General features: G+C 41.4%; 2 protein-coding genes across 3 annotated transcripts in view; one reads left to right on the top strand and one right to left on the bottom strand.

Annotated features, from left to right (window-relative positions):
• TG (thyroglobulin) overlaps positions 1–25582 on the top strand; it is a 211619-nt gene that overhangs the window by 134619 nt on the left and 51418 nt on the right. The window lies entirely within an intron of this gene.
• Positions 259–25381, bottom strand: SLA (Src like adaptor). Its single transcript, XM_030553859.1, has 8 exons — positions 25239–25381; positions 20170–20263; positions 13711–13810; positions 10113–10199; positions 8656–8759; positions 6758–6889; positions 3877–4009; positions 259–2626 (listed from the first exon to the last, which is right to left on the bottom strand). The coding sequence occupies exons 2-8, from the start codon at positions 20246–20248 to the stop codon at positions 2407–2409; spliced, it is 855 nt and encodes a 284-aa protein (XP_030409719.1). The 5' UTR covers positions 20249–20263; positions 25239–25381; the 3' UTR covers positions 259–2406.

Consider the following 25582-nt stretch of genomic DNA (forward strand, 5'->3'; position numbering starts at 1 on the left):
AGAGATCTGCTGTGAATGGATGGTGGTGTATGATCGTAACTTTGTAGTACCACCATCAAACCGTAATTAAAAATGTAATTTGTCCCTCTCGTTAGAATGAGTTTGACTGCTCACTACTGTACTGTAAATATTAAAATATTTTCTTGAAATAGTCATACACAAAGAGGGGTGTATGCTAGTAAGCTAAGAGTGTGTGTTGCCATGCCTATATGCTAATGAACCCGCAGGTTACCATAGACAACAAACTTAACATTGAGCTAAATAGCGATTACATATTATTTTAATGGGGAATAAATACAAAGATGTGCTTTAGAAAATGGTAATGCTTCACATATATGTTTCATTGGTTAAGAGCCAGACCCTTTAGTAGCAATATATTAGAGTGTACAAACATCTAGAGTTCCTGAGTCTATTTTGTTTTGTGGTGGTTGCTATCTGTAAGTAAGTTACATTCATGTTTTAAGGTTCCCAAATGTTTTTAATCAGATGATGGACTGTTTACATAGATCATTGTGTACTTTTATCACTAGTGTAGATGACCTGTTACAGAATCTAAAAAGTACAGACATACAGAGATTGTGCTAAGAGACAAGTACAGAAGATATCCATAAAGGACCCAGTTCTCCAGTGCTCCCTACCTTGGATAGTCATTTAGACCTGTGCAGAGTAGCTGTGTTAAAGTCAAAATTCTCAATTCATGTACATGGATGGTACAGTTTTATTCCTACAGGTGTAAATGACTCTCTGAAGCTGAAGTCACTGGAGAATCAGGGTTCAAAGGGCCAAATCGTGATCTCATTTACAGACATACAAAAAAGACGCACGTGGATCAGAAGATACCCTAGTCCATGATGGTTCAATCTGTTTGTCACTAGATGGCTTTAGGTAATATCTGATTGCAGCTGTTCCCAAACTGTGGGTTGTGACTGCAAATGGGGTTGTGCCATCAGCCGAATGAGTCACGGCCATCCCTACCGTGAGGAGGACTCCATTTTGGGTCGCACAGCATGACCTCACATGTACAGTGTGTGTGAGGTCACAAAGCATGGAGAATGCCATTTTGCTTAACTAAATGGCATCCTCTGCACAGAGTGACTTCACATGCACCATACATATGAGGTCACAGTGTGCTGAGGACACAATTTTATAGAGCAAAATGGTATCCTCCCTGTGGTGTGACCTCACATATGGTGTGAGGTCTTCAAAATGGTGTCCACTATGCTGTCTGGGGTCCTGGCAGGAAATACTTCATTAAAATGGGGTCATGCAGTTAAAAAGTTTGGGAACCCCTCTCTTATTGCTTTTTCATGTATCTTTTCAGAAAAGATGTTCAGGAAAAAAAACTCTTGTACCTGTTGCTGCTAAACTATTATATAGTTTAGAAATAAAAGCATTTAATATAAATATTATACATAAATATATGTAGCCTGTAAGAAATTAAGCTGAAATCTGAGCAGTTTCACACAAATTTCAGACATACTGCAACTCACTATGACTGTAGGACTTAATCTGAGCATATTTTAAATTTCACTTTAAAACCTGTGCTTCCTGGGGTATGTTACTAAATTGTGCCTGAGCAGCTGAATTCTACTCTGTTACACCCATGTATCCACTTTGAAGCCATTTAGCTCACTGAGAAGAACTCCAACATTGCTCTGTCTTGTGATTTCACTTGGCATTGCCAGCAGCTGGGTTAAACCATTGTGAAGAGCAGGTTTGTTATATTTTTCCCAAGAAGATGAAATTCAGTCTAGATTCAGTGTCACCAAAGCAGTTCTTGGAAGCTAGATACCAAATGCATTTTAATTGTCTTTGGGGAGCCAGTGAGTTCCTGATTTCTCTGCAGCAGAGATGGAAATAACTTTGCATCCAGAAGAGAATAGCCTCATTGCTGAGAGTCTTCTAATGACGCAGAAAAGACAATGAACAGCAAACCCATCCTTTTCTAATAACACTGTGTGATATTCACTCTTGAGGATGGTGCCAACATAAGGCCTAGAATGAAGGCTCAAGTGAGTCTTAAGTGGTGCCTAAACCTTGTTCTGGCCCTTGGTGCAGTCGTGATTTCACCTTTTCTTGAGTAGTCATTTGCTTCGCTTTATGATTTTTTAGTTAGAGTCCTTCTCTCAACTTAAATTATAACCTGTGCATGACCAAATTAAAGGTGCAGTGTTATTATTTATGTACACAGTAGCTGAGATGGTTGTTTTTTTTTAAAGTATCTGGTTAACATTCAAAATACATACAGACACAAAACTAGCATTAATTTTGGCTTCATTTCCTTCAATCTCCTCTTGGATCGTCCGCTGGTAGGCTTGTGTCTTTCAGCTGTGATAGGATTGCCTGGTGACCATGGTTTGCTCTTACATCTCAGTTCTTTTTCTGTGGACTGCATCTGTCTCAAGTTCATTCTTCATAATACGTAGTTGGCAAATGGAGGGTACTCTTGCGTCTGCTTCCAGTGTATATGAGAGACTGGCTTTTTTTCTTTCTGGTACTCAGAAAAGAAGAGTTGTCCTCCCCTGCTAGGGAGATGTAAGAGGCGATACTTTCCCTGAGGCCATAGCTGAGACAGGAATCGTCCATGGCCAGTGTATTTTCTGGTTCTTCGTTACTTATCTGGAGCCTTGAAAAAAAAGTTATGTTTAATATTTCAGATACGTATACTGGACTTACTAGTTTGTTAGTGCTACATAGTTGCATAAAAGAAACAACTCCTGGCTCATAGCTGATTGTGATCAATTCTGTGTCTCATCTGTTTCCTTAAATGTCCCTCATCACAGTAATATCTGAGCAACTTTGATGTATTTAAAATATAGAAAAATAGAACGAAAGTCTCTCTTTCTTACCAGCTTGTAGGAGGAATTGCTCGAGTAATGTATGGGTTTTGTCTGTGAGAGCAAGTGAATTAGGTTGTTTTGATGAGAGAAGGGGGCTGCATAGCTTATTGAGAGAAGCTTAAATTGAAGAAATGAGTTGAGCACGTATTTCTGAAATTGATTATTTCTGTGTGGTCATTCTTATTTCTTGTGGGAGTAGCTTCCTCTGTTCAAGCCCAGCTCCATGCTTTCATGAGCCCCTCCCATACTTGTTGACAGTGTCACAGGTTGGGTGGAAAGTAACTGTCTTGGTAGGATCGAGTTGTGGAGGAAGGGGTGATCTCTCAAGTGGCTAGATCTAGCTACAGGCAGCTAGAGTTGTAGGAAAGAGATCTCTACAGAGCATGCATAGAGACGTGTTCTATGCTGAAAGGCTTCTTTTTTCTCTGATAGCACCTACCTGAGCCTCTGGTGTGATACCAAACTATCTCCCTCCTGAAACCTGACCCTCTTTCTCCAGTTCCACTCATGGTTCTACAAATCCCTTGGAGGGCTTGGAATATCATGACAGAGATCTTCAACTGGGCTCTGTATTGAATTAGGAGCCAGTGCAGAGAGCTGAACTCTGGGATAATGTTTCATGGTGGCCTGTGTTGAAGCTTTTTCAAATTGTGTGCATTCATTCTTAGATATAGTAGGCCAGATTCTCAGCCTATGTAATCTATATGTGTATATCTTTATTGGGGGAATATCCTTGGCAGACTTCATTGTCAACCACGTTACCCATCGCAGCCCTATGACTGCCAGTAAGAACCTGTGGAGGTAGTTAAATGCACCAAAATTTGCATAAGTGAACACTTAGACTGAAATGTTCAGTCACGTGAGAGATTTGAATGCCCAATTCCCCCTGCTACAAAGCCCTTAGTGGCTTGGGAAATTTCAGCTTTGACCTCAGCAGAAGTGAATAGTTTCTTATTATTTTCTGTAATTGCAAGTATATATTTAACATGTTGAAAATAAGCATGTAGACTCAGATGCTGTATGGAAGATGTGGTACCTGTGAATGTTTTTCCAGTTGAAGTTTTTGTTCCTCATCACCACAGGCGGTTCTTGGTTCCTCACTGCATTGTTGTTAGTGCACTGAGCAAGACAGGGTGTTGTAAGGACACAGCACAGACCATCAGGTACCTCTGAATGAAGAAACCAATACAGGATGAATTACCCAATATTGCACAATAGCGTCTCATTGTCCCGCACCAATGTTTTCTCCACTAAACGTTCTTGGAGATGAGTGTGTGGTAAGTAGGATAGTCATTTAGATGCTGGACACTGTGGCATGCAATTGTCGAATTGCATTATGGCATACTGTGTTAGGTGGTTTTGTTCTTTGTTACTAGGCTTTTCATTGTAACATGCTGGTACTTATGTTTGGGCCTAATTGCTTACCACGGTTTTTACATTGCTATAACTCCAGTGTAACTGCTGAGGCATCAGACTTTCTAGAGCTAACCACACCCTTTCTGGTAATGATAACACCCTGAGCATAAGGCCATACAAGGCCTGCGCACAACATATCTCCCACCTAAGCCCCATTTTGAGAACAGTTGAGCCTTGTGCTAGCTTTAGGCTCAGGGTGAATATCAGCCATAGTGAGTAAAAAACAGATCTATTTGTGGCAATGACGGTATGCAGCTAAGTTCCCTGTAAGCTGTATGGCCATGCAGCAGGCAATCAAGGGCCACACAGCAGGGAGAGGTGCCTCTCTCCCAGCCCAGCCCAGACCCGTCAGAGCTTCTGGGGAGATAAACCCCTGCCCTGCCTCAGCCCAGGCCTGCCGGAGCTGTTGCAGCTCATAAGAGGTGTCTCTCACCCAGTCCTGAACTGTTGCGGTGAGAGAGGGCTGTGGAGAGTCCTCTTTCCCTGCTGCAGCCGTACAGCAGCCTGCACACTAAACCCCTCATACCTGGCCCCACGTTGCAAGTTGATAACTATGCCATGTTATTGAGAAGCTTAGTTCTATTCCTAATTAGGTTCCTATTTGGGATGTGAGCACATCCAGGATTCTAGCATCTTTTAAACATGTATAATGAGGCTTTTGATTTAATTATATTGTTAAAGTGTTGGTATTCCGAAGCACCCTGTATCACATAGCTTGTTGAGGTGATGTAGAAGAATGTGGACTCTGATTGGGTATATCAGACAAAAGAGGGGTGTTAATTTGGAGAAATAGAGATGGATTTTGCACTGCCTTGCCTCTTGCATAGTCACTTAGTGAGGTATTTGCATGGCATCTATTACTTTACACCTCATCATCATTAATGCATATATCCTCCCAAAGCCCTTGTGGGAAGGGAAGGACTATTATCCCCCTTTCACAGGTGGGCAACTGAGGTATAGAGAGACTGACTTCCCCAATGTCACACAGAAAATGTGTGATAGAGCAGGGATTTGAACTTTGGTCTCCCTGGCCTTGGGCCAGTGCACTAACCATTGGGGCACAACATAGGTGTAAAATGCCCCTATTCTGACTGAGTAGTACTTCCACCTACTCTGCTCTAACTCTGGACTGCTGCTGTACCTAACTATGCAGAAGACAAAGCGGCAGGCAGTCAGGTCCATCATGTGTAACTTATCCAACCAAAGCATCAACACATGTTCACCACTAGGAACACTTGTAAAATATTCCATTGTACAAAGTAGAGCTGCCCCTTGACTGCTCTAACCTGTGCTAATTTCACTTATTTTGCTATCAATTTTGCATATTCTCAGAGAGGGGAAAGTCATTCAGAGACAAAATGTTGATCATTTTCATCCAGGTGTTGTGGATTATAAAGTTTCAGATTCTCATGTCCTTCCTCTACAGAAATACTTTAAAAAATAAAATAGGGAAAAATCAACTAACTGTAACATTTCAGAAAAGAGATTAGTATCCTGTCAAGTTTATTACTGCTTCTTTCCACAAGCTGGTCTAAAAAACTTCTTTTATCATATTACTACATCAACATACAAGTTATTAAACAGAACATTTTCCTTCCTTACTTAAAAGTAGGCTTTTTGGCCTACACACAGTATTTCAATTTGGCCAGCATTATGCAAATATTGTGGCTTCTCACCTTTTAAATGATTCCATTGTTGTTATTAATTGAAAGACTAGAACCATTTATTCTTCACAAGTATGGTGTGATTAGTTTATTCCAAACCTTCTTCCTCTTTCATTTTAAACCTTTCTGGTTTTCATATGATGTCACTGCAGCACTTACTTAACTGTGGTATTTGATATGACTACTTTCTGATCTGAGTTGTACTGACATAAATCTGAATAACTCCATTAAAACCAATGATGTCTGGACTGACATCAGTATAACTGAGATCAGAATTTAGTCCATAATGTTACATAAACTTTGAGGTCTTAGGCCATATTTGCTCTGAGCTGCACTAATATAAATCCAGAACTAAGCAGCTAAGGCAATAACAGAGTAACTGGCTAATTTTCCCAGCACACACTGATACAAACAAGGTTGTGCAGTATGGTAGGTATGAACAGTTGGCACATCATTCCAGGGGGAAAATGCTGTTGTGACGCGACACTGAACAATGTTAGCTGTAACCATATCAGAGGCTGGTGTCATTTAACTATCTGGCTTTGTCTATCTGTACTGCCTGTACTCAGCTGAGCTGTAGTCTTTCTTTCTGCTGGATTAATAGTGGAGGAATGCCGGGGGAGATATGAATTGGGCGGGGGGGAGTGAAGTAAATAAAAGTACAGTGGGCAGAAGCCAAATTTCTCTATCATTAATTATTATTTATTTTGTACTACAGTAACACCCAAGATCCTGAGTCATGTCCCAGGATCCCCTTGTGCCATGCACTGCATGATATTTTACAATTGCTGGTGAAACATATTGTGTTCCTACAGTTACAAGTCTCAGGAGACTTACCTGAATAGTGATTCACAAGGTCCTCAAGGCACTGAAATGTTTGCCGTGGAGAGATGTAATACCAGTTATTCGGCAAGCGGAAGATCCTGTAATGTTTCACTTGCCTGTGCCGGACTGACAATGAATATAATCCTGCAGAAACAGGAGAACCAAATGACATCAAATAGTCACAATCCTAGGAAAACAAAGGTGCATTTCACAGACCTCTGTGGCTGCTGACTAAAGTCAGACCAGCTCTGAAATGTGGTGCCACAGTAACAGGTGTGCCCTCGAACAATCTGAAAAAGCGAAATGACCTTTCTGATTTAAAGATCTCAAAATAGAGACAGAGCAGAGGATTGGTGATTATAGCCTTAAATCCCTCATTGTGAGTCCTTCTAAAGCGCCAACAATTTTTCCTTGAAGCTTGTTGGTAGGATCTGCAAAAGGGCCCAAAGGGGTTAGATTCTAGGCACTTAGATTCCTTGGGAACTTTTGAAAATCCCCATCTGTTTGTTTTTTATTTAATTTCTTCCCATGGCTGTCTTTCTATGGAGCTCTGAGGGTCTTTTCCCATTTAATTCTGCACCCTGCAATTTTTGGAAGCCCCATATCGAAACCATGTGAGCAGGACGACTATAGACACTCCCTTTGAAACCCATAAATATTCCTTAACAGGCCAAAGGGGGCCCTATTCTATTCATGTTCTTATACTGTGCTCATCATCCTGCACCTAGCAAAGTTAAAAATATGCAAGGTGACTCAGTAACGTTTGTTCACTGTCCTTCCCTCTGGGTGTGAAACTTCCATGTGTTTGTAAAATGAATGTTCTTTGTGTTCTTATCTAACTTATAAGTGAGCTACTCATTTGTGAGGAGGGAAGGGACCAAATGTTAGGAAGGAAGAGTACACTCATTAGAACTGAAGCTGGGAATTGCTGAGAGGGGATTTAAATTCAGGCTGGATGAAAAATTTCCGAAGAGAGTGTTTTATTTTGTCAAAAACCTAATTTACTGACAAATTTTTTCACAAAGAGTCTGCTTTCCGAGGAAAAACTCTGATGGTTTGTCAAAAACACGCACGCACAAACTGAAAAATTGTGCCCCCTAGCCAGATTATATCTCCCATGAAATACTATGGTCAGGGATGTCATCATGTATTGCTCAACAAGAAAGGAGACCATTGTGCATCATGGGAGATGTAGGCCAGCCAGGGAGCTGAGCCTACAGAGGAGAATGAGAGTATGAGATACCCACATAACAAATCCCCTGAGGCACCACCCAAATCAATGTTTTTTGGGTTTTGGCTTAAATGTTTTAGGTTTTTGATTTTTTGACAAAAAATTAAAATTTTCCTTAGGGGAGGCACCCATTTTCTGACCAGCCAGTCTAGTGGTGGAAGGATGATCAGAAGAAAATTTCAAGTGTTTAGTTTAAAACAAAACAACCACACAACTAAATAGGAAATGAGTTTAGCTACTTTTTATGTATTTTACATTCCTTTTCACCTCCACCCCCACTTTTTTGTATATTTTTTGTGGACGGAGTCAAAGGGTGGGACCCTTTTACCCATCCTTTAGGTCTACCTCTCTGTTCAAAATGCCTTGCGATCTTGGGTCATTTTGGGTGCTACCACCCAAATAAACAATGTTTAAATAATGTTTTGTATGTGCTAGTGATTAAGGAACTCTCAAAAGCCGTGGTTCTCCATGTTTCCAGCACTGCTTGTTATGTAGGTGATTGTTGAAGATGTTGCACTGTGCAATATGTTATTTTTTTATTACATATGGTTTAGAATTCTGGACTAATTGATGTGTGTGAAGTGAAAAAGACAGAGAATTAAGAGCTATGGAAAGCCCTGTTGAAAAGGGATGCCGCAGTCTGAGATTTGAGGTGGATGGGAATGTTATGTTTTCTCACCTTTCCTAGTTTCGCTCTCTCTAATCATGAAGGAGCCAACCTTGGTGTCGGGAAGTTGTAGAAGTTCCTCTGCTTTTTCTCTTCCCAGCCCTTCAAATAACCAGCTGTGAAACAGGAAAAGAAGTTCTAGAATGACATGGGTGCGAAAGAGCAACACATGGCCCTTAAAATGCAGGACTAGCTAGAAAAGGACTGCAAAAATGACACTGTAACCTTCTGCTGTTGCTTTCTTAACTATTCCCAGGATTATTTCCTCAGTTTATGGGGCAAATCTTGCTCTTCTCGCTCATGCCAGTAATTTCATTAAGAATGGCCCTATAAGAGAGGGCAAAACCCTTCCAGCTCAATTAATTTGAAACACTAACATTTACTAGAGTTAAAAAAAGTCACCGAGTTTAAATAACTAAACCTTTTCTTGTTGTGAGTCATTACCCATATCTATTAATCCAGGGACAAAGGTGTAATTATTCTCCATATGCTGGGCCAGATTCTGATCTCACTGTACTCTGGTTTTACACCAGTCTAATTCAATGGGCTTTACCGGTGGGAGAGTAGAACCAAACATGCTGATTTTCAATACCACCTACTGTCAGGTATCTGATACCTTCAGTAGGAGGCTTAAGCACATGCTTAGCTATAAGCAAGGGCTAATTCCCATTGAAGTCAACAGACTTTAAGGACATGCCTAAACTTAAGCAGGTAAAATGCTTTGCTGAATAGTGACAGACTTAAGCAGATGCTTTAATGGATTTCCTCAGATGGAGCTGATGGCACTAACCAACCTCTGAACCTTCAATATCTATTCTATTGTGCAGGGATTCCATTCTTGAATGATCTCATTAGCCTTTTGAAGTTCCTCTTTTGTTCTAGTTGGTCTGTTTTTCAGACAAACTCCAGTTTTGTCTCAGACTGAGTTTTCCCTCATTGGGGAGGGGATTTACCCTTGTGCAGAAGAACAGCCCAGAGACCCACTCAAGCCACCACCTTGTCTTAATTGAGACTTAAATAGTGCATAGGCTTTGTGCATAGCAGTGAATTTCACCCCAGTTCTTATAAGTTGGATCTTTTTATCAGTGTCTTAAAACTAGAGATGGGCCCAGAGCTCACAACTTGGACCCAGAAGTGAATGAGAAGTTTCTCAAAGTTTCTGGGTGTTTGGAACTGGAGTTTTGCTTTGATAAAAACATCTGCTAAATTTAGATCTGGACTGAAATATCCCCAAAGTTCAAAGAAATTCAGATGTAGATATTTAATTCAGGTCATCTCTGCTTGACTTAGATTTTTCTAGCAGGCTGCTGCAGCTAGTGGTGGTGCTGGTGGTTGTAATTATATTATTTGGATTATGATAGTACTTAGGGCCCCTAATTAAGGATGAAAAGTTGATCCTATAAACTATGGTATGTGTGAAATAACAGCACCTGTAGCTTTGGAATGCTGTGGAGAAAGCATGTACTCACCCATGGTAAACTTTTGCTACGCATTTTCCTGGAATATAGTTTTCTCGACCGGTAGTGAGGGAATGGACTCTCCACCAACCTCCTTCACTGTCAAAGCAAGAAGATGGGTATGGTCAAATGCGTTTGGGGAGCCTGCCTTCGTTTTAGAAACATGCTAAGGAAGAAAATGGGCTAACATGCAATATTTGTTAACCTGAATATTCAGAAACACACACATAGATCTACGTTTCTTTTGTTTACATTATTTCATTTTCTAAATCTCACTTTTTGCTACATTATTGTTTAAATTGTCCACAGAAATCAGCTAAATATTAAACAATAAATATTTGTTCCATTTGCTGCTTAAATAGTGAGACCTATTCCTGTAGTCAAGAATCCATTTCCAGTATTGAATATTTGTATTACGGCTAGAAACAGAGCATTAGTAAAGTCTAGTTGGAGATAGGACTGACTGACAGCCCATTGTTGTCAATGGGAATCTTTTCATTTACTTCAGTGAACTGCAGATCAGGCACTAATGCATAGGACGGCCTGGTGGCTGAAGCATAGAACTGGGAGTCAACACACCTGGCTTTTCCTGGCTCTTCATCAAACTTTATATCTGACCTTGGGCAAATCAGTTAGGCCAGGTCTACACTACCAACTTATATCAATATAACTATGTTACTCAGGGGTGAGAAAAATTCACACCCCTGAGCAATGTCATTATACCAACCTATCTCACCATGTCAACAGGTCTATGTTGGTGGGAGACATCTCCCGTTGAATAGCTATTGCCTCTCAGGGAGGTGGATTAACTACGATGACAGGAGAAGCTCTCCGGTTGGCGTACAGCATGTTCACTAAAGTGCTACTGTGTGTGCGAAATCTGTGGGATTTCCTGTTTCCATCTGAGGTGAAACATACATGAGAATAACTTTGCTGAAGGTTATTTTCACATATTCTCTTAAGAATAATTAAAAGATACCCCCTCAGTCTCAAAATCTTACCCAGAAAAAAAGTCTCTGAGTAAAGACTCCTATTTCTTCTTTTATCCAAACTAGGACCTCCACCCTGAGTTAACTCTTCCCTTAATGAATGAAGTCCAGGGAGTGAGCAGACTATGAGGGACCCTAAGAGGTTGGGGCCTGCCTCATAGTGCACTTTTTCCAACTGGACCCCAGCTTGCTCTTGATGAGCCAGTTCTGTCCCTGGGGGAATTCTGCCTGGAACCTTCTCACCCAATCCAAGGACGGTAGTTTCTAGCAGTTGGTTGTTGTGCTTTCTTCTTTTTCTTTTTCTTTTTTTTTTCCCCCCATTCTCAACAAACAAATCTCTCCCTCATCCTCTGATAAGTTCCTCAACCCAAAGTTCCTGGCTCTTACCTCAGAGCCTTTTGATAATATGATTTCCCACAGTCTCCTTTCTGTACATTTTTGTTTCTGGGAGCAGTTCCTCCCTGCAGTAGCTCCAGCCTCTGGGAGGTATGGCAGTGCCCTCCCTCCATTTCCTGCTCCTCCTTTGATGCGGATCTGCCAGTTAAGCTGGAGGTCTTTTCCCATGTGCAGTGGGCAAGGCTAGTCAGCCAGCCAGTAAGTCAATTGCTGGCTTCTGACCTTCCTTGAATGGTATTCCTTATATCTTCACAGGGGCCAATCTGGCACTGCTTATCTAACACTGTTAACCATCTCTATGTACTAGTGATCATTATAGGTAATCTATCCTGAGTAGATTCTGTGTTTTGTGTTGCTGCCCTGACTCATGCAGATGATTACTAGCAATGTTTTGAGTCCCAAGTGAGTGTGGTGATTTCAGCATTATTCCTTGTGAACTGTCTCTCCTTTATATAGTTTTTTGAATAAAAGGCTTAGAAAAATAACATAACAGGAGCAATGTGTGCAGCATAGAAGGATTGAGTTTGACATGGCAGCTCTCCTATCACTGCTGCTCTAACCAACCTAGCATCTCTCCTTTTCTTTCTCGGAGTGGTGTGTTTCTCGGGTGACCTGAGAGAGACTGTACCTTCTGCTAGTGTACGCATACCCAGAGCTCCCATTAACATCCACACATACCCCAGTGGGGACAACAGACCCTCTGTTTAGGAGAGTTGTGCCTATTTGCATAGAACATTGCAAGGTTTTTTTTCTGTGCTGTAGCTGAATCAAAACAGGAAGAGAACTTTCCATTTAATTCTTACTTCAGCACTTGTTGATCAGTGCATAACAGACAAACATACAAACATAAATATGTGCTATGTGTATCTCGTTTTAAAAGTTCCATATTAACAATTAGACTGTACTATATAGTATATGAAGCATATGTACAGTGTATACACATATATATGTATATATATGTATACACTGTACATATGCTTCATATACTATATAGTACATGTGTATACACTGTACATATGCTTCATATACTATATAGTACAGTCTAATTGTTAATATGGAACTTTGAAAATGAGATACACGTAGCACATATTTCTGTTTGTGTATATATATATATATATATATATATATGGGCAGGAACCTTAGCTGATCTAAATCAGCATAGCTATTTTGGGCTGGAATCTCCAGTCTGCTAAGACCATTTAGCACCATTTACACAATGGTGGAGAATTGCCCTGGCATAGGGAAACATTCTAGCATTAGAAAGCTGGTGGAAGCTCTGCCACCTGCTATGCCAGGGTTCCTCCCCTGATATGCCCTTATCCTTATGGGACATCTGGGGTAGTGGGGGAATGGTTGACAGAGCACCTCGACTCAGATCCTCCACTGTTGTAAGATCCTTTGTACCACTCATGAAAGTTAGAGGAGACTGGTTACTTCTCTAATTTTTGTCAGGACCGGGTGGACAAAGATCAAGGAGCCACAGCTAACTTTCTCTGGCTGCCACTTTGGAAGGGGTACTTCCAAAACAGGGGCATAACAGATCATCATGGCTATTGACTTCAGTTTCCTCCAGCTGAGGATCTAGCTCTGTATAACATCTTTGTGTGTGGGACTAAAAGTCTGTGTATCTGTAATACACTAGAGAAGGGTCGGAATGGGACCTCCAAGTCTGCATCCCTCAGAACGCTGAGAAAGTGATCTGGATCCAGATCTGAAATTCATGGTTCAGGGTAATCTCTATCTGAGAGGCCAAACAGGAGTATAAAGTCCAAAGACCCTCAACCTATGTGAAAATTTTGGATAAGGTAAAGTATTTTTTCCTTTCCAACTCTAAAATTGGTTCAGTTTGGTTAAGTACTCAAATGCCTAGCCAAAGCTGAATCAGTCTCATGCAAGTAATCCCGTTTTATATCATGCAGGATGAGTCCATGTTTTAAAACTGGGCCCTATACATTGACTTGGAACCTGGAATTTCCTATTGCTCAATCCTGTGAGGTGCTGAGTGGCCTGAGTTACCAGTGGGAGTTAAGCACTCGTAAGATGGAGCCCTATGTGCGTGCCTGAAGCAATAAGCAACTTTCCCAGCCACAATAGGCCTTGAACATTCTCCTGTTCAATAGAAACAAAAACCACAACATTCATCTAGCATCAAATGAATAAACCAGAAGCTGTTCCCTATCTCACATAAGCTGTATCGGGGGCTAATTTAAAAAGGAACAACTTACTCTGATATCACACGTAGTTTCTCTCCGGTATGAAATATTGGCTGGCTTATATCCGGGGAGGGATAATCACAGAGGACAGCAAGGATATCGCTCTCCTGACCTAGGAAAAAGATGAAAATTGTCATTTTTAAAGGATTATACAATTCATCGCTAGGGTGGATGTCTTCAGAAAGTTATCCTCAAAGCCTACTGGGCAACAGTGTAAATAGGAGCTAAATAGGAGCGCCTGTAAGTTTGTAGATCTTTATTATTTACTTCTAGTTAGCCAAAAGCTTCTGCAGACTGAGCTTGTTTAATACTTACCATATGCAAAGAAGAGACTCAGTCTGAAAGTAGCAAAATGAATTAATATGCATAGTATTAGGAAATGGCCTCAGTTGAATAATACCATTCTGCATGAATGGCTTAAATTACAATATAAGTAATGCTGATGATCAGGTGCATTACATTAGATAAAGGCATTTTTCGTTGCGTTGTATGTCTTTACTGATATTTTCAAAGGTACAAAAATAGATTCCTCAAGTGTAGTAAGAGTGGGAACTTTTCATAATATAATAGGAAACCAGAAAATCAATGTCTCCTTCCTATTATGTTTATGGTTTGTTACTAGACTGGGTGACTAATGGGCTGCACAGCGCTCCTATCCCCACACTGCAGCTGTCTTGGTAATGGAAGACAGAGGCTTTTTCATTTTAAAAAAAGGAAAAGTAAATTTGTGTGGTTTGCTCATTCACATACAAACGTCGTTCTGAGAACTGAGGTCAGAAAGGAGGAAGTTTGGGAGGAACATCCTGCACCAGTCTGGAATTGCAGTGCACGTAAAGCTGCAGGAACTGAAGTTACACTCTGCAAGAGTTCACATCTTCATAGGGCTGAACCTAAAGTGTACCAAGCTTCTAAAACTTCCAGTGAGAGGCTGCTCAGGGCTTCCTAGGATTGAACTCTTAGTGGGGATCTTTCTGCATGCAGTGCAAATGTGGGGCTTGATGCGCTGGCTTCTTCCAGCATACCCTAGAGTGCAGGTTTCCCGAGTGGTGGAAATTCTGCGTGGAGGAAGGTTGTGACAGTGGAAGGCAGCTGCAGCCCTTCCTCCACTGTGGAGTCTGGAGCCAGCCAGAAAAGCACTAATAGATGGGGAGAGAGCGGCCTGGTACATTGCGGCTTCCATTGGAACCCTGGTGGTAGTTTAAAATTGCTCTTCCGCAAAATAGCTGGCGAGGATGATGGTGGTACAAACACTACCTGCTCCTCGCCTAGGCCATAGCAGCCTCTGCTGGACTGTCAGGAACATTTTGTTCCCATTTGCTGTAATGGGGATTGCCTCAAACCCAGTGTAAATTACAACTACTGGCCATATTTTCAAACAATGTGATATGACAATATTCTTTATTGAAGGATGACAGAGTCAGCTCCCAGGCCTGATTGGCGCTTGCTGACTCAGTTCAACTTAGCGTAGAAAAGGCTTACAAGAAACAAAGTGTATTATGGGAGTGGAGAAGAAAGGTCACAAGAGTGTGCGCTCACACGCACACACACCTGCAGGCACACACATACTTCCTGCTAGGCATGTTTCTTTCTAATTCCTCTTTAGATCATTTTAAACCCACACAATGCATTAATATCTGGGGCCAGCATCAGGAACGAAGGCCAGGAGGGAGTTGGGTTGGCAATACACACTAGAAGTAATCCTTCATAATAATGATGATTGTTAATATTATTTAATAATACTTATAATTATTATTAATTCATAATATTAACGGAAGGCGAACCAAAAGTAGTGGGCTTTGAGGAAGAGGGAGTTTAAGGAGCTGAGAGAGGTTATTCTTATTCTTATTCTTATATTACTGAGTAGCCAGGGGTAGCCAGGAGCAGCGCCAGGGTTTTTGATGCCCTAGGTGGGGGCCCTTCTGCGCTCCCGGTCAGCGGCGGCAATTCTGCAGCGGGGGGGGGGTTCTTCCACGCTCCTGGTCTCCGGAGCACTTCAGTGGCGGGTCCTGGAGCGAGTGAAGGACCCGCCACAGAATTGCCGCCAAGAGCCGCAAAATGCCGCCCTCCCAAATCCTGGCGCCCTAGGCTACTGCCTAGGTCACCTAAATGGAAGCGCCAGCTCTGGGGGTAGCTTGCTGGAATGAAAATAATTGAAAAAATGTAAAAAAATCAATAATTTCTACATCAGTTTTGGATGAATGCTTGTTCTCATACCAGAGCCTGGGGAGAGATGATCTGTTTAGTGGATATATGGAGGGGGTGCTTCAGTGAAGGACAGGTTGCTGTTCTGTAAGAGTTTGGCCCTGTAAACCCTCATGCTTGGAAGTAGCCCTGTTAGGCAATTAGGAGCAGTAAGGTTTCTTAAGGATAACCTTAGGTTCTGCACAAGGGTCCTTCCATGCGGGGACTTGCAGAATCAAGCTCTAAAGGAGGAATGAGTTGATCAACATGTTGCATGTGTGTAAATGGTGTCAGCAGCTCCTCACTTGATCCGTGCCAGTGAGTTAAGTGGGGTGGGTTCCCCAGGATGTGCTCTTGGATCAGCTCCCAGGTTTTAGCCTAGTGTAGTTCGCTTGATATATTGTATAATTTTTAAAAGATACTAAGAACCGAATGGGTCTCAGATTACCTTTCTGTTATGCGACAGAAGTTCACAAATCCCGATGTCTGTGAAAGGCTGCCTTGTACTTTAGTCTTTCTAGACCTAGCTTAGTGTACATAGTGCATAATGTAGAATCCTCTTCGGGAATGGCAGAGAAATAAATGCAAGGAGATAGGGAAAAAACACACTGAAAAATGCATACTGCAAAAATGCACACTGCTTCCCTGAACTACCAAAGTAAAGTGCCAAGTGACATTAGCTTAAACTGGTCGCATTTTATGGAAGTATCTTAGCATCACATTTTAAAAGCATGAAGCTATTTATGCAAGGTTTAGTTTCTATGTTGAAATATGTAGTGGAAATCTAACTGTTCTTATCAGCCCTTCTCGCTTGCATTCTGCTATGCATCAGTGGATGTGTTACTTTGTCTCTAGGCTGCAGGATCTGTAATTATTTGACATACACGTCTATCTTCTGTTTTTGTTTCAATTTTGCACATTAATTTGCTAGTTATGAACTGGGAGGGGTGATCATAGCACCAGCTACATCCTTTTAAAGTGTCTGTGTTTACACTAGAGATGGTACAAAATAACCTAATTTATCTGAACCCCTCAGTTGTCCCCCCTACTTCACGAACATTGGGGTTCCATTTAAAATGAAATCTGGATCCAGACCTTCCTTGGTTTTGGTTTTGCAAAACCAAAATCACTCTCAGGTTTGCCAGTGGCTAATTCAAATATTGGTACTTTAATGCAGGGACCATACAACCCATGCTTGTGCCCCTAATCCAAGCTCTGAAGGGATTTGATACATTTGGCCCAGCCCCACCCACAAAGCTTTTGGTTATGTCCAACTGAAACCTGAGCTAGGTTTCTGAAACCCATCCTTTCTTTAGCAGTTTATTAGTTATATAAGACGTCTCTGAAATGGAACAGTCCAACAGTTACAAAGGAAAAATCTAAGAACGGTTATTTCCACTGAATCAGTATTTATGCCTGAATACATGGTGCGTGGTTGGTTTAGATATCTATATCCCCGAGGTGTCTTGTGAGACATGAAGCTAAAGATGAACTACTTTAGGTTACGTCTGTACTGTAGCTCGAAGCGAGCCTCCTAGGCCGGGTAAATGGATTCATGCTATCAGGGCTCAAGGGAGCACACTAGAAATAGTTGTCCGGATGTTGTGGCACCAGCTTTGGTTAATCATGCAAACTTGGATCCATCCGACCTCTTGGTTCTGAGCTTGGGTGGCTAGCCCACGACTTGGCCAATTCTGCAACGGCCACACCGCTATTTTTAGCAGGCTATCTCAAGCCCCACTAGCACAAGTATGTGGTCCCAGGCTGAGAGGCTTATTTCCTGCTCAATAAGGATTAGCTTGTGACTTGGACTATGCACCCTTTTTTGGAAGTAAGGGGGCATAATACCCGTAACACCCGTGGATTGGCTACCTAGACATTGGGGCTACCTACACACCAGCTGATTCCCTCCCTGGAGTAAGTGGGCAGGAAGGGGCAAAGAACGGGCAAAGTCGGGTCCCACACACAGTTGCCAACTTTCACGTGGTAAATAAGCACCCTGACTTTCACAATAAGCCAAAAATCAAGCTAATCCCATTTCAAAACAAGGCCAAAACAAGCCAATCCCTAAGCACACCAACACGTTATGTGACTAAATTCTCCCAGCAAGCAGTCTGGGACTGTGGTGAGTCCGCTGTACATCCCTGACTCTCTCCCCCGTTGCCCCTGCTTGCCTCCCCCTTGCCCCTGCTTGCCGGGAGCCAATTAAAAAAAAAAAAAAAGCAACAAGCTACAAGCCAAAAACTAGTCATCAAGCAACTCACAAGCCAATTAAGCCAAAACCAAGCCAAATTTCTGCATTTTTTGTGGGTTTGGCATGTCTGGTCCTACACCCTTGCTCTCTGGCTGGCACAGCTCAATTGGCAACATCCCACTGGTATAGGCTGGAGGAAGCAAATGAAGAATTGTGACTCAGAGGTGCCTGCTGGAGTAGTGCCACTTACGCAATACCACTAGCTTAGTGCTGTGCTTAAAATACAAGATCCTCTGTTGTTTGTTTGTGCATTGAGCAGCACTAAAATGGGGATGGAAGGGAAATATAGGGGTATGACCTGAGTGCAGGTCTGAATGGGAGGGAAAACTAATGATCAGACAGCAAAGTTTATCACTGCCGAACAGCTAGTCAGACTCAAAGTAACAGTCCACTTTGCCTTTCCTTTCTCTTCTGTGTTCTTTCCTTTACCCTTCTGTTTCATTCCTTCAGTTTCAGCATCACCGATGTCTTGTTGAAATGAGCCAGGATGAAACAATTTTTTCCAAACTATTTAAAATGTTATAAAATTGTGGCGTGAATCCTGAAACCCTTACTCCATTAAAACACCGGCTGAGGGAGAAATTCAGAATTTGGCAACGTGAGTTTATTGTCTGAAAGATGCTGGATTGATAGCCATAGAGACTAAGGACCTGGTTCAGTGCCTGTTTTAGTCAACGGGAAGAAGGCTGTTGACTTCCATGGGAACTGGATCAAGCCCTAAAGTCCTGCATGTATCCACACAGCAAGTACAGCATGATCAGCAACAATGCAAACTTCACCGCCCTACCCCTTCAGTGTTCCCCAATGGCAGCCCGAAGGGACCATGATTATGAGAGAAAGAATAGGTCAGTTTTCAAGGCTATTCAGTTCTTGCTTTCTGTTGGGAAGACCAACAAGGGCACTGAATGCAAGTTGGACACCTCTGCAAAGAACTGGACTGAGACTGTCACTTCATTTCACACAGACCACGAACCCACTCATCTGACAGTAACAACTTTCAGTAAGTATCAGTCTAAACTGGATTTGAACTGGGGACTTTCCTCCTTATGCCATTATCAATCCCCGCGCTGCTCAGCTTCCCAAAACATCGATAATATAGAAGTGCTGGTTCTTGGCTCATGCTAAAATTAGTGCTGGAGTTTCTGCCTCTCTTGGCCAGATTGGTCCCTTGCCATGAGGAAGGGCTAGCACATAGTTGGGCCATCCTCGGAGAAGCCCTGGGAAAGAACTATGACTCAGTGTCGTATTTGTTCCCCTAGTCTCTTCTTGTACCTGGGGGGGAGTAATTTCCTGCATCCCTTTATAAGACTAGCTTACTTCCCTCTTGTGCCCTCTGGCCGGCACATTGTGGCACGTGAACTCTGCCCATTCCTCACCTACTTTCTTGTGATGGGGAGTATTAATGCTATGAGTCTCTTCCCCCTCCCACTTGGACTCACAATCCAGGCTGCATAGTGGGAGGCCTTGTAAATTTTTTATCTTGTGTGTCTACATAGGGCAAGCTGACAATTTACCCCCCACTCCACTTCCTTTGGTAGCTGCCGTCCTTGAAATGTGTCATTGCTTCATATAACTTTTAGCAGCATGGAAAGTTGTCTGCATATTAGTTTCGGTGCAAATGTTTGAAATGATCAGCGTGAGTGCAGAATGATTATTATTAGGGTTCCCAGACTGGGATTAAAACCAACAAAATCTGAACAAAGCAAAATGTGGTAATAGGTTTTATAAAACATGCACAGGAATCACCCCAAATGTGCAATTTCTTGTTTATGGAGAAGATCTGGGCCTCCTGGATTGTGGGAAGCTCATCACAGAGTGCTACTGAAGGGCACTTGTTTTTAAAACATTTAAAACAATATTTTAAAATATTTTTTTAAATGACTCCTAAAGAATGACTTCTAACTCGCCTGAAAGTAAACACCTTATACTGTCTACCTCTGATCTTGCATACACACTCAAGCATACTTTTTCATATGTCAGACAGGTGAATAAAAATGCAGTAACTTTTTTCCTCAAAGAAATTTAAAAGTGCTTACCAGTTTGGGGTGGCATGTTTATTTCTGCTGGGTCTCTTGCTGTTTTCACAGTATTTCCCATTGCTCTCTTTATTTTCATCAATGCACTTCAGAACTAAAACAAAGGAGACATAAAAAAGGACTCAGGATAGCACCCGCTGTGCCAATGTATAAAAATGACCCAATTTCAGACTCTCAGGTTTTATATAGTTGGCTTTTGAAAGCTGATGTTTTACATGCAGTTGAGTATCTATTTGCTAAACTCTCACCACTTTGGTGCTTTTATCAGGGGAATAGCAGAAAACCACAACTAGGGAAGTTGCTAAAAAGTACTGTACATAGCAAAAGTTTCCATTACCACTGCCTTAGCATAATAGGAAGTCACAGCAAAACGGTGAATATATACTCATGTATTTCTGAGTGTATGTACTTCTCAACATTTGGAGTTCTGAAGTGATGAAACAATTGATAAGATTGACGTATCTGTTGTCAATGTCAGCTTTGATGTTTCATTGCCAAGTACAGGCAGAATTGTGTTGCAGTTTCCTTTTGATGCAGTTCTGGTTTTGCTTTAGGTGCTCAAAGAAATTAAAAAAAAAAAAAGAATGGCTCAAAAATTTTCTGATCCTGAAAGGTCCCATGGTAATATAGGAATTGCCAAACTGGATGAGACCAGGGTCCATCTTGTCTTATCAGAACAAAATGCTTAAGAGGAAGATGCATGAAACACTGCAGTGGGCAGCTGTGGAACTTGTTCCTTCTACACTATATATAGAAAGTTCCTTTGTGACCTGGTACAAGAACCTATCTAGAACTGAATAGAATAGAACCACCATTAGTCAGAGGTTGGCTTATGTTACAGCCTAGTTTCACAGTCAGAATAGCTAAGCAATGCCTGGTTTAAAATAGCAACAAAACAAAATGTCCTGACACCATTACCTAAAATCAAATGATTTTTATCTCTTACCGGCTGCTAGTCTGAGAAACTGACAGCATTGGCCCTCACAAAATCCTATAGCACAGTGCCTACTCTGTTTACCATACAGTCTGTGAACTGTGCAGAAAAAGCTGATTTCATCTATCTTGTCTACATTAGGTATTTCAAAGACACCTTAAATCTTGGGGCCACAGTCTGCTGTCCATACTCACAATTGGCTAGATTTAGATAATCTCTCATTTTGACCAGAAATTCCTCTCTCTCACTCAGATTTTGACCAGAAATTCCACCCTGGTCCTGAGAGTCCTTCTCAGTGAACGTTTCATTGAAATTGACACATTTCCACTAAAAGTTTCAGTTTTGACAGGTCAGCATTTTCCAACAAAAAAAAGTCAAATTCCCAGCAAGCTCCATTCCTAAATCATTTAGACCCTAATGAAAATTTTACCCTAAAGCTTTAAATATATGAAACTTTTTTGTCTCATGACTCTCATTCACTTCAGTGGGAGTTACGCTGCTTAAACCCACGTTAAAATATGCAGAGTGTTCTTGAATGTTCAGGTTTACAAATTTTGGAAATGAAAACTGTTCACTTGAGCTGTATGTAATACTTTTGTGCATAGCAATGAATATATCTCCTTGAATGTAATGTGCATGTTAGCAGAGCATACAGTTGCCTGAAACTAAGAACATATGGACAGATTCTGCATCTTTCGTAGAATCACAAAAATGTAGGATTGAAAGGGACCTTGCTAAGTCCTCTAGTTCAGTCCCCTGTACTGAGGCAAAACTTAGTTTGATTTAGCTGGGGATTGGTCCTGCTTTGAGCAGGGGGTTGGACTAGATGACCTCCTGAGGTCCCTTCCAACCCTAATATTCTATGATTCTAAGTATTATGTAGACCATTCCTGACAGGGGTTTATTTAACCTGTTCTTAATAAACCTCCAAAGATGGCGATTTCACAGTCTTCCTAGATAATTAACTACCAGGGCTTAACTACCCTTACAGTCAGAAAATTTTTCCTAATGTCTAACCTAAATCTCCCTTGCTTCAGTTTAAGCCCATTACTTCATGGCCTGTACTCAGTGGATAAGAAGAACAATTTATCAACCTGTTTTATAACAACCTGTTACGTATTTGAAGACTATTATCATATCCTTTCTCAGTCCTCTCTTCTCCAGACTAAACAAACCCGATTTTCTCAGTCTTTCCTCTTCGGTCATGTTTCTAGACATTTAATCATTTTTATTGCTCTCCCCTGGACTCTCTCCAGTTTGTCCTCATCTTTCCTGAGATGTGATGCTCAGAACTGGACACAGTACTCCAGCTGAGGCCTTATCAGTACTGAGTAGAGTGAAAGAATTACTTCTCATGTCTTGCTTACAACAGTCCTGCTAATACATCCCAGAATGATGTTCACTTTTTTTGCAGCACTATTACATTGTTGACTCTCATTTAGTTTGTCATCCACTATAACCTCCAGATCCTTTTGTGCAGTACTACTTCCTAGGCAGTCATTTCCCATTTTGTATTTGTGCAATTAATTATTCCTCCCTTAACATAGTACTTTCCATTTGTCCTAGTTGTCACATTATTCCATGAGTAGCCCTTCTGAGATCAGTGGGACTACTCACATAGTCAGGTAACTGCTCAGTGAGGCTAAAATTGGCAGAACCTGGCCTTTAGAAAACTAAAAAGTTCCGAATGTAACGTTTAGTCCATTCATGCAATTACAGCTAGGGTTTTTATGTCACCACACCTACTTTTTAAAATATATCTCAGTGACATTTTCCATGTTAAATTTCACTGCCACTAATGACAGTTGTTTAAAATAAATAAATAATTTTGGAAGTGAGTGACAAGTTGCAATTCTTTCCCACAATTCACTTATCCAAAGTGCAAAGAGCAGCCCTTGGGCTTCAGTTCATTTGGCACACAATATAGTATGCCGTTAGCCAGAGTAACAGCACATTTTGTGCACTTCAGGGCATGTTCCAAAACTCGGCTTTCCTCCCAAGCATTGGAAAATGAGAAGGGAGCCGTTCAGGGGGGACTTGTTTGTGTTTTCAAATTGCTCTTGGATTGTACCACAGCTCTTAAGTTGTATTTTTAAGTAAGTTCAAGGGAGTCCAGAGTATATGGGTAGAAGCCTTACGTAGTATTTCATTCATCTAAATAAAGGCACACATGGTTCTTCAGTACATAAGTGGACTGTGCAGATAAGTAATGTGTACTTACATACAGTGCGCTGCATCAAGATACAATAAACTAAGCTGTTTTTCCTGAATTTTTGCATATAACATGCACCACTAGAAGACAGGTGGAAAATTGCATAGCAACATATATTGTGGCCTTATGGATGAGCAGATTCTCTGTCATCTAACTAAATGCCTATGAAACTGTAATTGTTTAGCTGAAATTCACCCAAGAGTGGAGAGTCTACTTAAGGCATTATGTACCATGTAAATCCTGTGTAAGCTTGGTACGTGGGCAGAGCAAACACACAGGTTTCCATCCCCTGTGTGCTATGTTGACAGGTTTCTCTGCCCTCTCAAAACGGGTGGCACAGAGAGGCCTACTGGATGTATGGTAAGGAGTGATTATAGAAGCTATGCTTACATGGTTCCAATGAGCCAATATCTGGCATAGAGAAGTGGATTGCTGGAGCTGCTATTTAGGAACAGGACTGGGAGGACCTCCTGGGTCACCAAGTCCAGTTCCCTGCTATTGTAGGCAACCGTGTCAGATAGTCCTGTTCAAACTCTTGTATTAAACTTATTTCAACCCATAGGCATGATAGCCACTGAGGTGCTCCATTGACACCACTTAGTCTGTCTGCAGGTCTAAGAGTGGCTTTCCCCACACAGAGACCAATTACTCAGGCTCTTATGAAAGTCTGAATTTCACTGTAAGATCTGCATTTTCAGTCCCAACTCCGTAGCCATCCTTACATCTGCAAATAATTGTAGCCACAATTGTCTGAAAGCACAATTCAGGTTGCTTTGGCATTTTGCTTCTTGATTTCATCCACAGCTCAGGTATTTAAAGGGCTGCGATCCCGACCCTGAAGTGAGTTCTGCATATGGGGTCAAACAGAGCACCTTGGACTTCAACTGGGCTCTATACAAGCACAGGGGTCAGGCCATATGAGCTCATTGAAGGACTGAGGTCTTAGCGACCTAAATTGTGGGCCCAAATAATTGTGAGCACAGTTTTTTACCAAATATTTGCACCTGCAGAAATGGATTTAAATTTGGCTCCAAATGTATGTACCATTCAGTTTTATCACACGCAATATCTATTTTTAAGACAATGTCATGTTGGGGTACTTCAGTTAGTGTTGCATATCTTAAACTAGTCTGCTTTCCCAGATCCAGACTAACACGGCTACTCCTCTGATACTCTGCTTTCCCAAAGATTGTTCAAAGATGTATTCAGAATGCCCAAGAGATATTGCCCAAATCAAGAACATGACTCATCCCGGTTCTCCAAGGAAGCTGCTTACAAACAACTAAGTTTCAAATGAGGAATTCCATGGTTTGTCATTTATAATATGCTGGTTGTTTTTTCTCCATTAACTGATAATTAAACCCCTGCATTTGCAAAGAGTTAATCATAGAAGTGTATGGTTAAATCCCACACATCTTTGGGAATCATAGGGGAGTGCATCACTTTTATTCAGCACACTCCTCATTCCCTAATGTATACATTTGAAACAACACGTTTTACTAGTTTGCACAAATGGTGAAATCCAAATACCATGCAAAACACAGAGAAATCTCATTGGTGAATCCCTGACAATTTGAGTTTAAAAAATGAACCTGCTGTTCTATCTGTGATGTTTCTCATAGGTTATCACATGTGAACGTTTGCTTCACCGTTGGCTGGCTGTCTGTCTCTCTCATTTGATTTTAAGATTTTTAGTAGAAATGTATAATTCACGCTCATTTCACATTTACAAACACCGGCAAGGAGAGGGACTAGAGGATCCAATGGACCTTTTGCATCTATCTCTTTGAAGGCTTTTTATATTTAAAGTCCAAATCCTGCACTGTTTACTGGGACAAAACTGCCTTTAGCTTGAATAAGGACTGGAAGGTTTGGCCCAGTATGCAGAGAATGCTAGCCTGAATGCATCAGAGCAATGATTACCTTTAAATGCTGAGCATGGTATTCCACTTTGCAGGATGTTTCACGAAAGGAGCAGGTGTGATAGAGTTTTCATGTTGCCTGCAGTGTCTAGCTGATCAGGTCGAGAAGCAGCCAGCCAAATGAGAGTGTTGTGAACTTCACCCTATCATGTAGAACGGCACTTGCCAAACAGGCCACATACTTCCTCTGAGAGAAATAAGGAAGGCATGAAGTGTTTGCAACAGATGTGGTTCCTGTTACTATTCAAGGTCTCGGTGACACTTTTTCTCTGTGGGCTGTGGAAAACAGGAAGGTTTTAAATATTTAACACTAGGTTCTAACTGATCACATAAGAAAATGAGCAA

The sequence above is a fragment of the Gopherus evgoodei genome, chromosome 2, assembly GCF_007399415.2.
Source record: "Gopherus evgoodei ecotype Sinaloan lineage chromosome 2, rGopEvg1_v1.p, whole genome shotgun sequence".
NCBI lineage: Eukaryota > Metazoa > Chordata > Testudines > Testudinidae > Gopherus > Gopherus evgoodei.

What these genes read in the sequence shown, in the direction of transcription:
- SLA (XM_030553859.1), bottom strand. Translation starts at nt 20,248, where the DNA reads ATGAAAATAAAGAGAGCAATGGGAAATACTGTGAAAACAGCAAGAGAC. An exon ending in AAACTACGTGTGATATCAGA is followed by an intron (nt 10,200 to 13,710) that starts GTAAGTTGTTCC and finishes TTGCTTTGACAG; the next exon opens with TGAAGGAGGTTGGTGGAGAG. An exon ending in AGAGAGCGAAACTAGGAAAG is followed by an intron (nt 6,890 to 8,655) that starts GTGAGAAAACAT and finishes CTGTTTCTGCAG; the next exon opens with GATTATATTCATTGTCAGTC.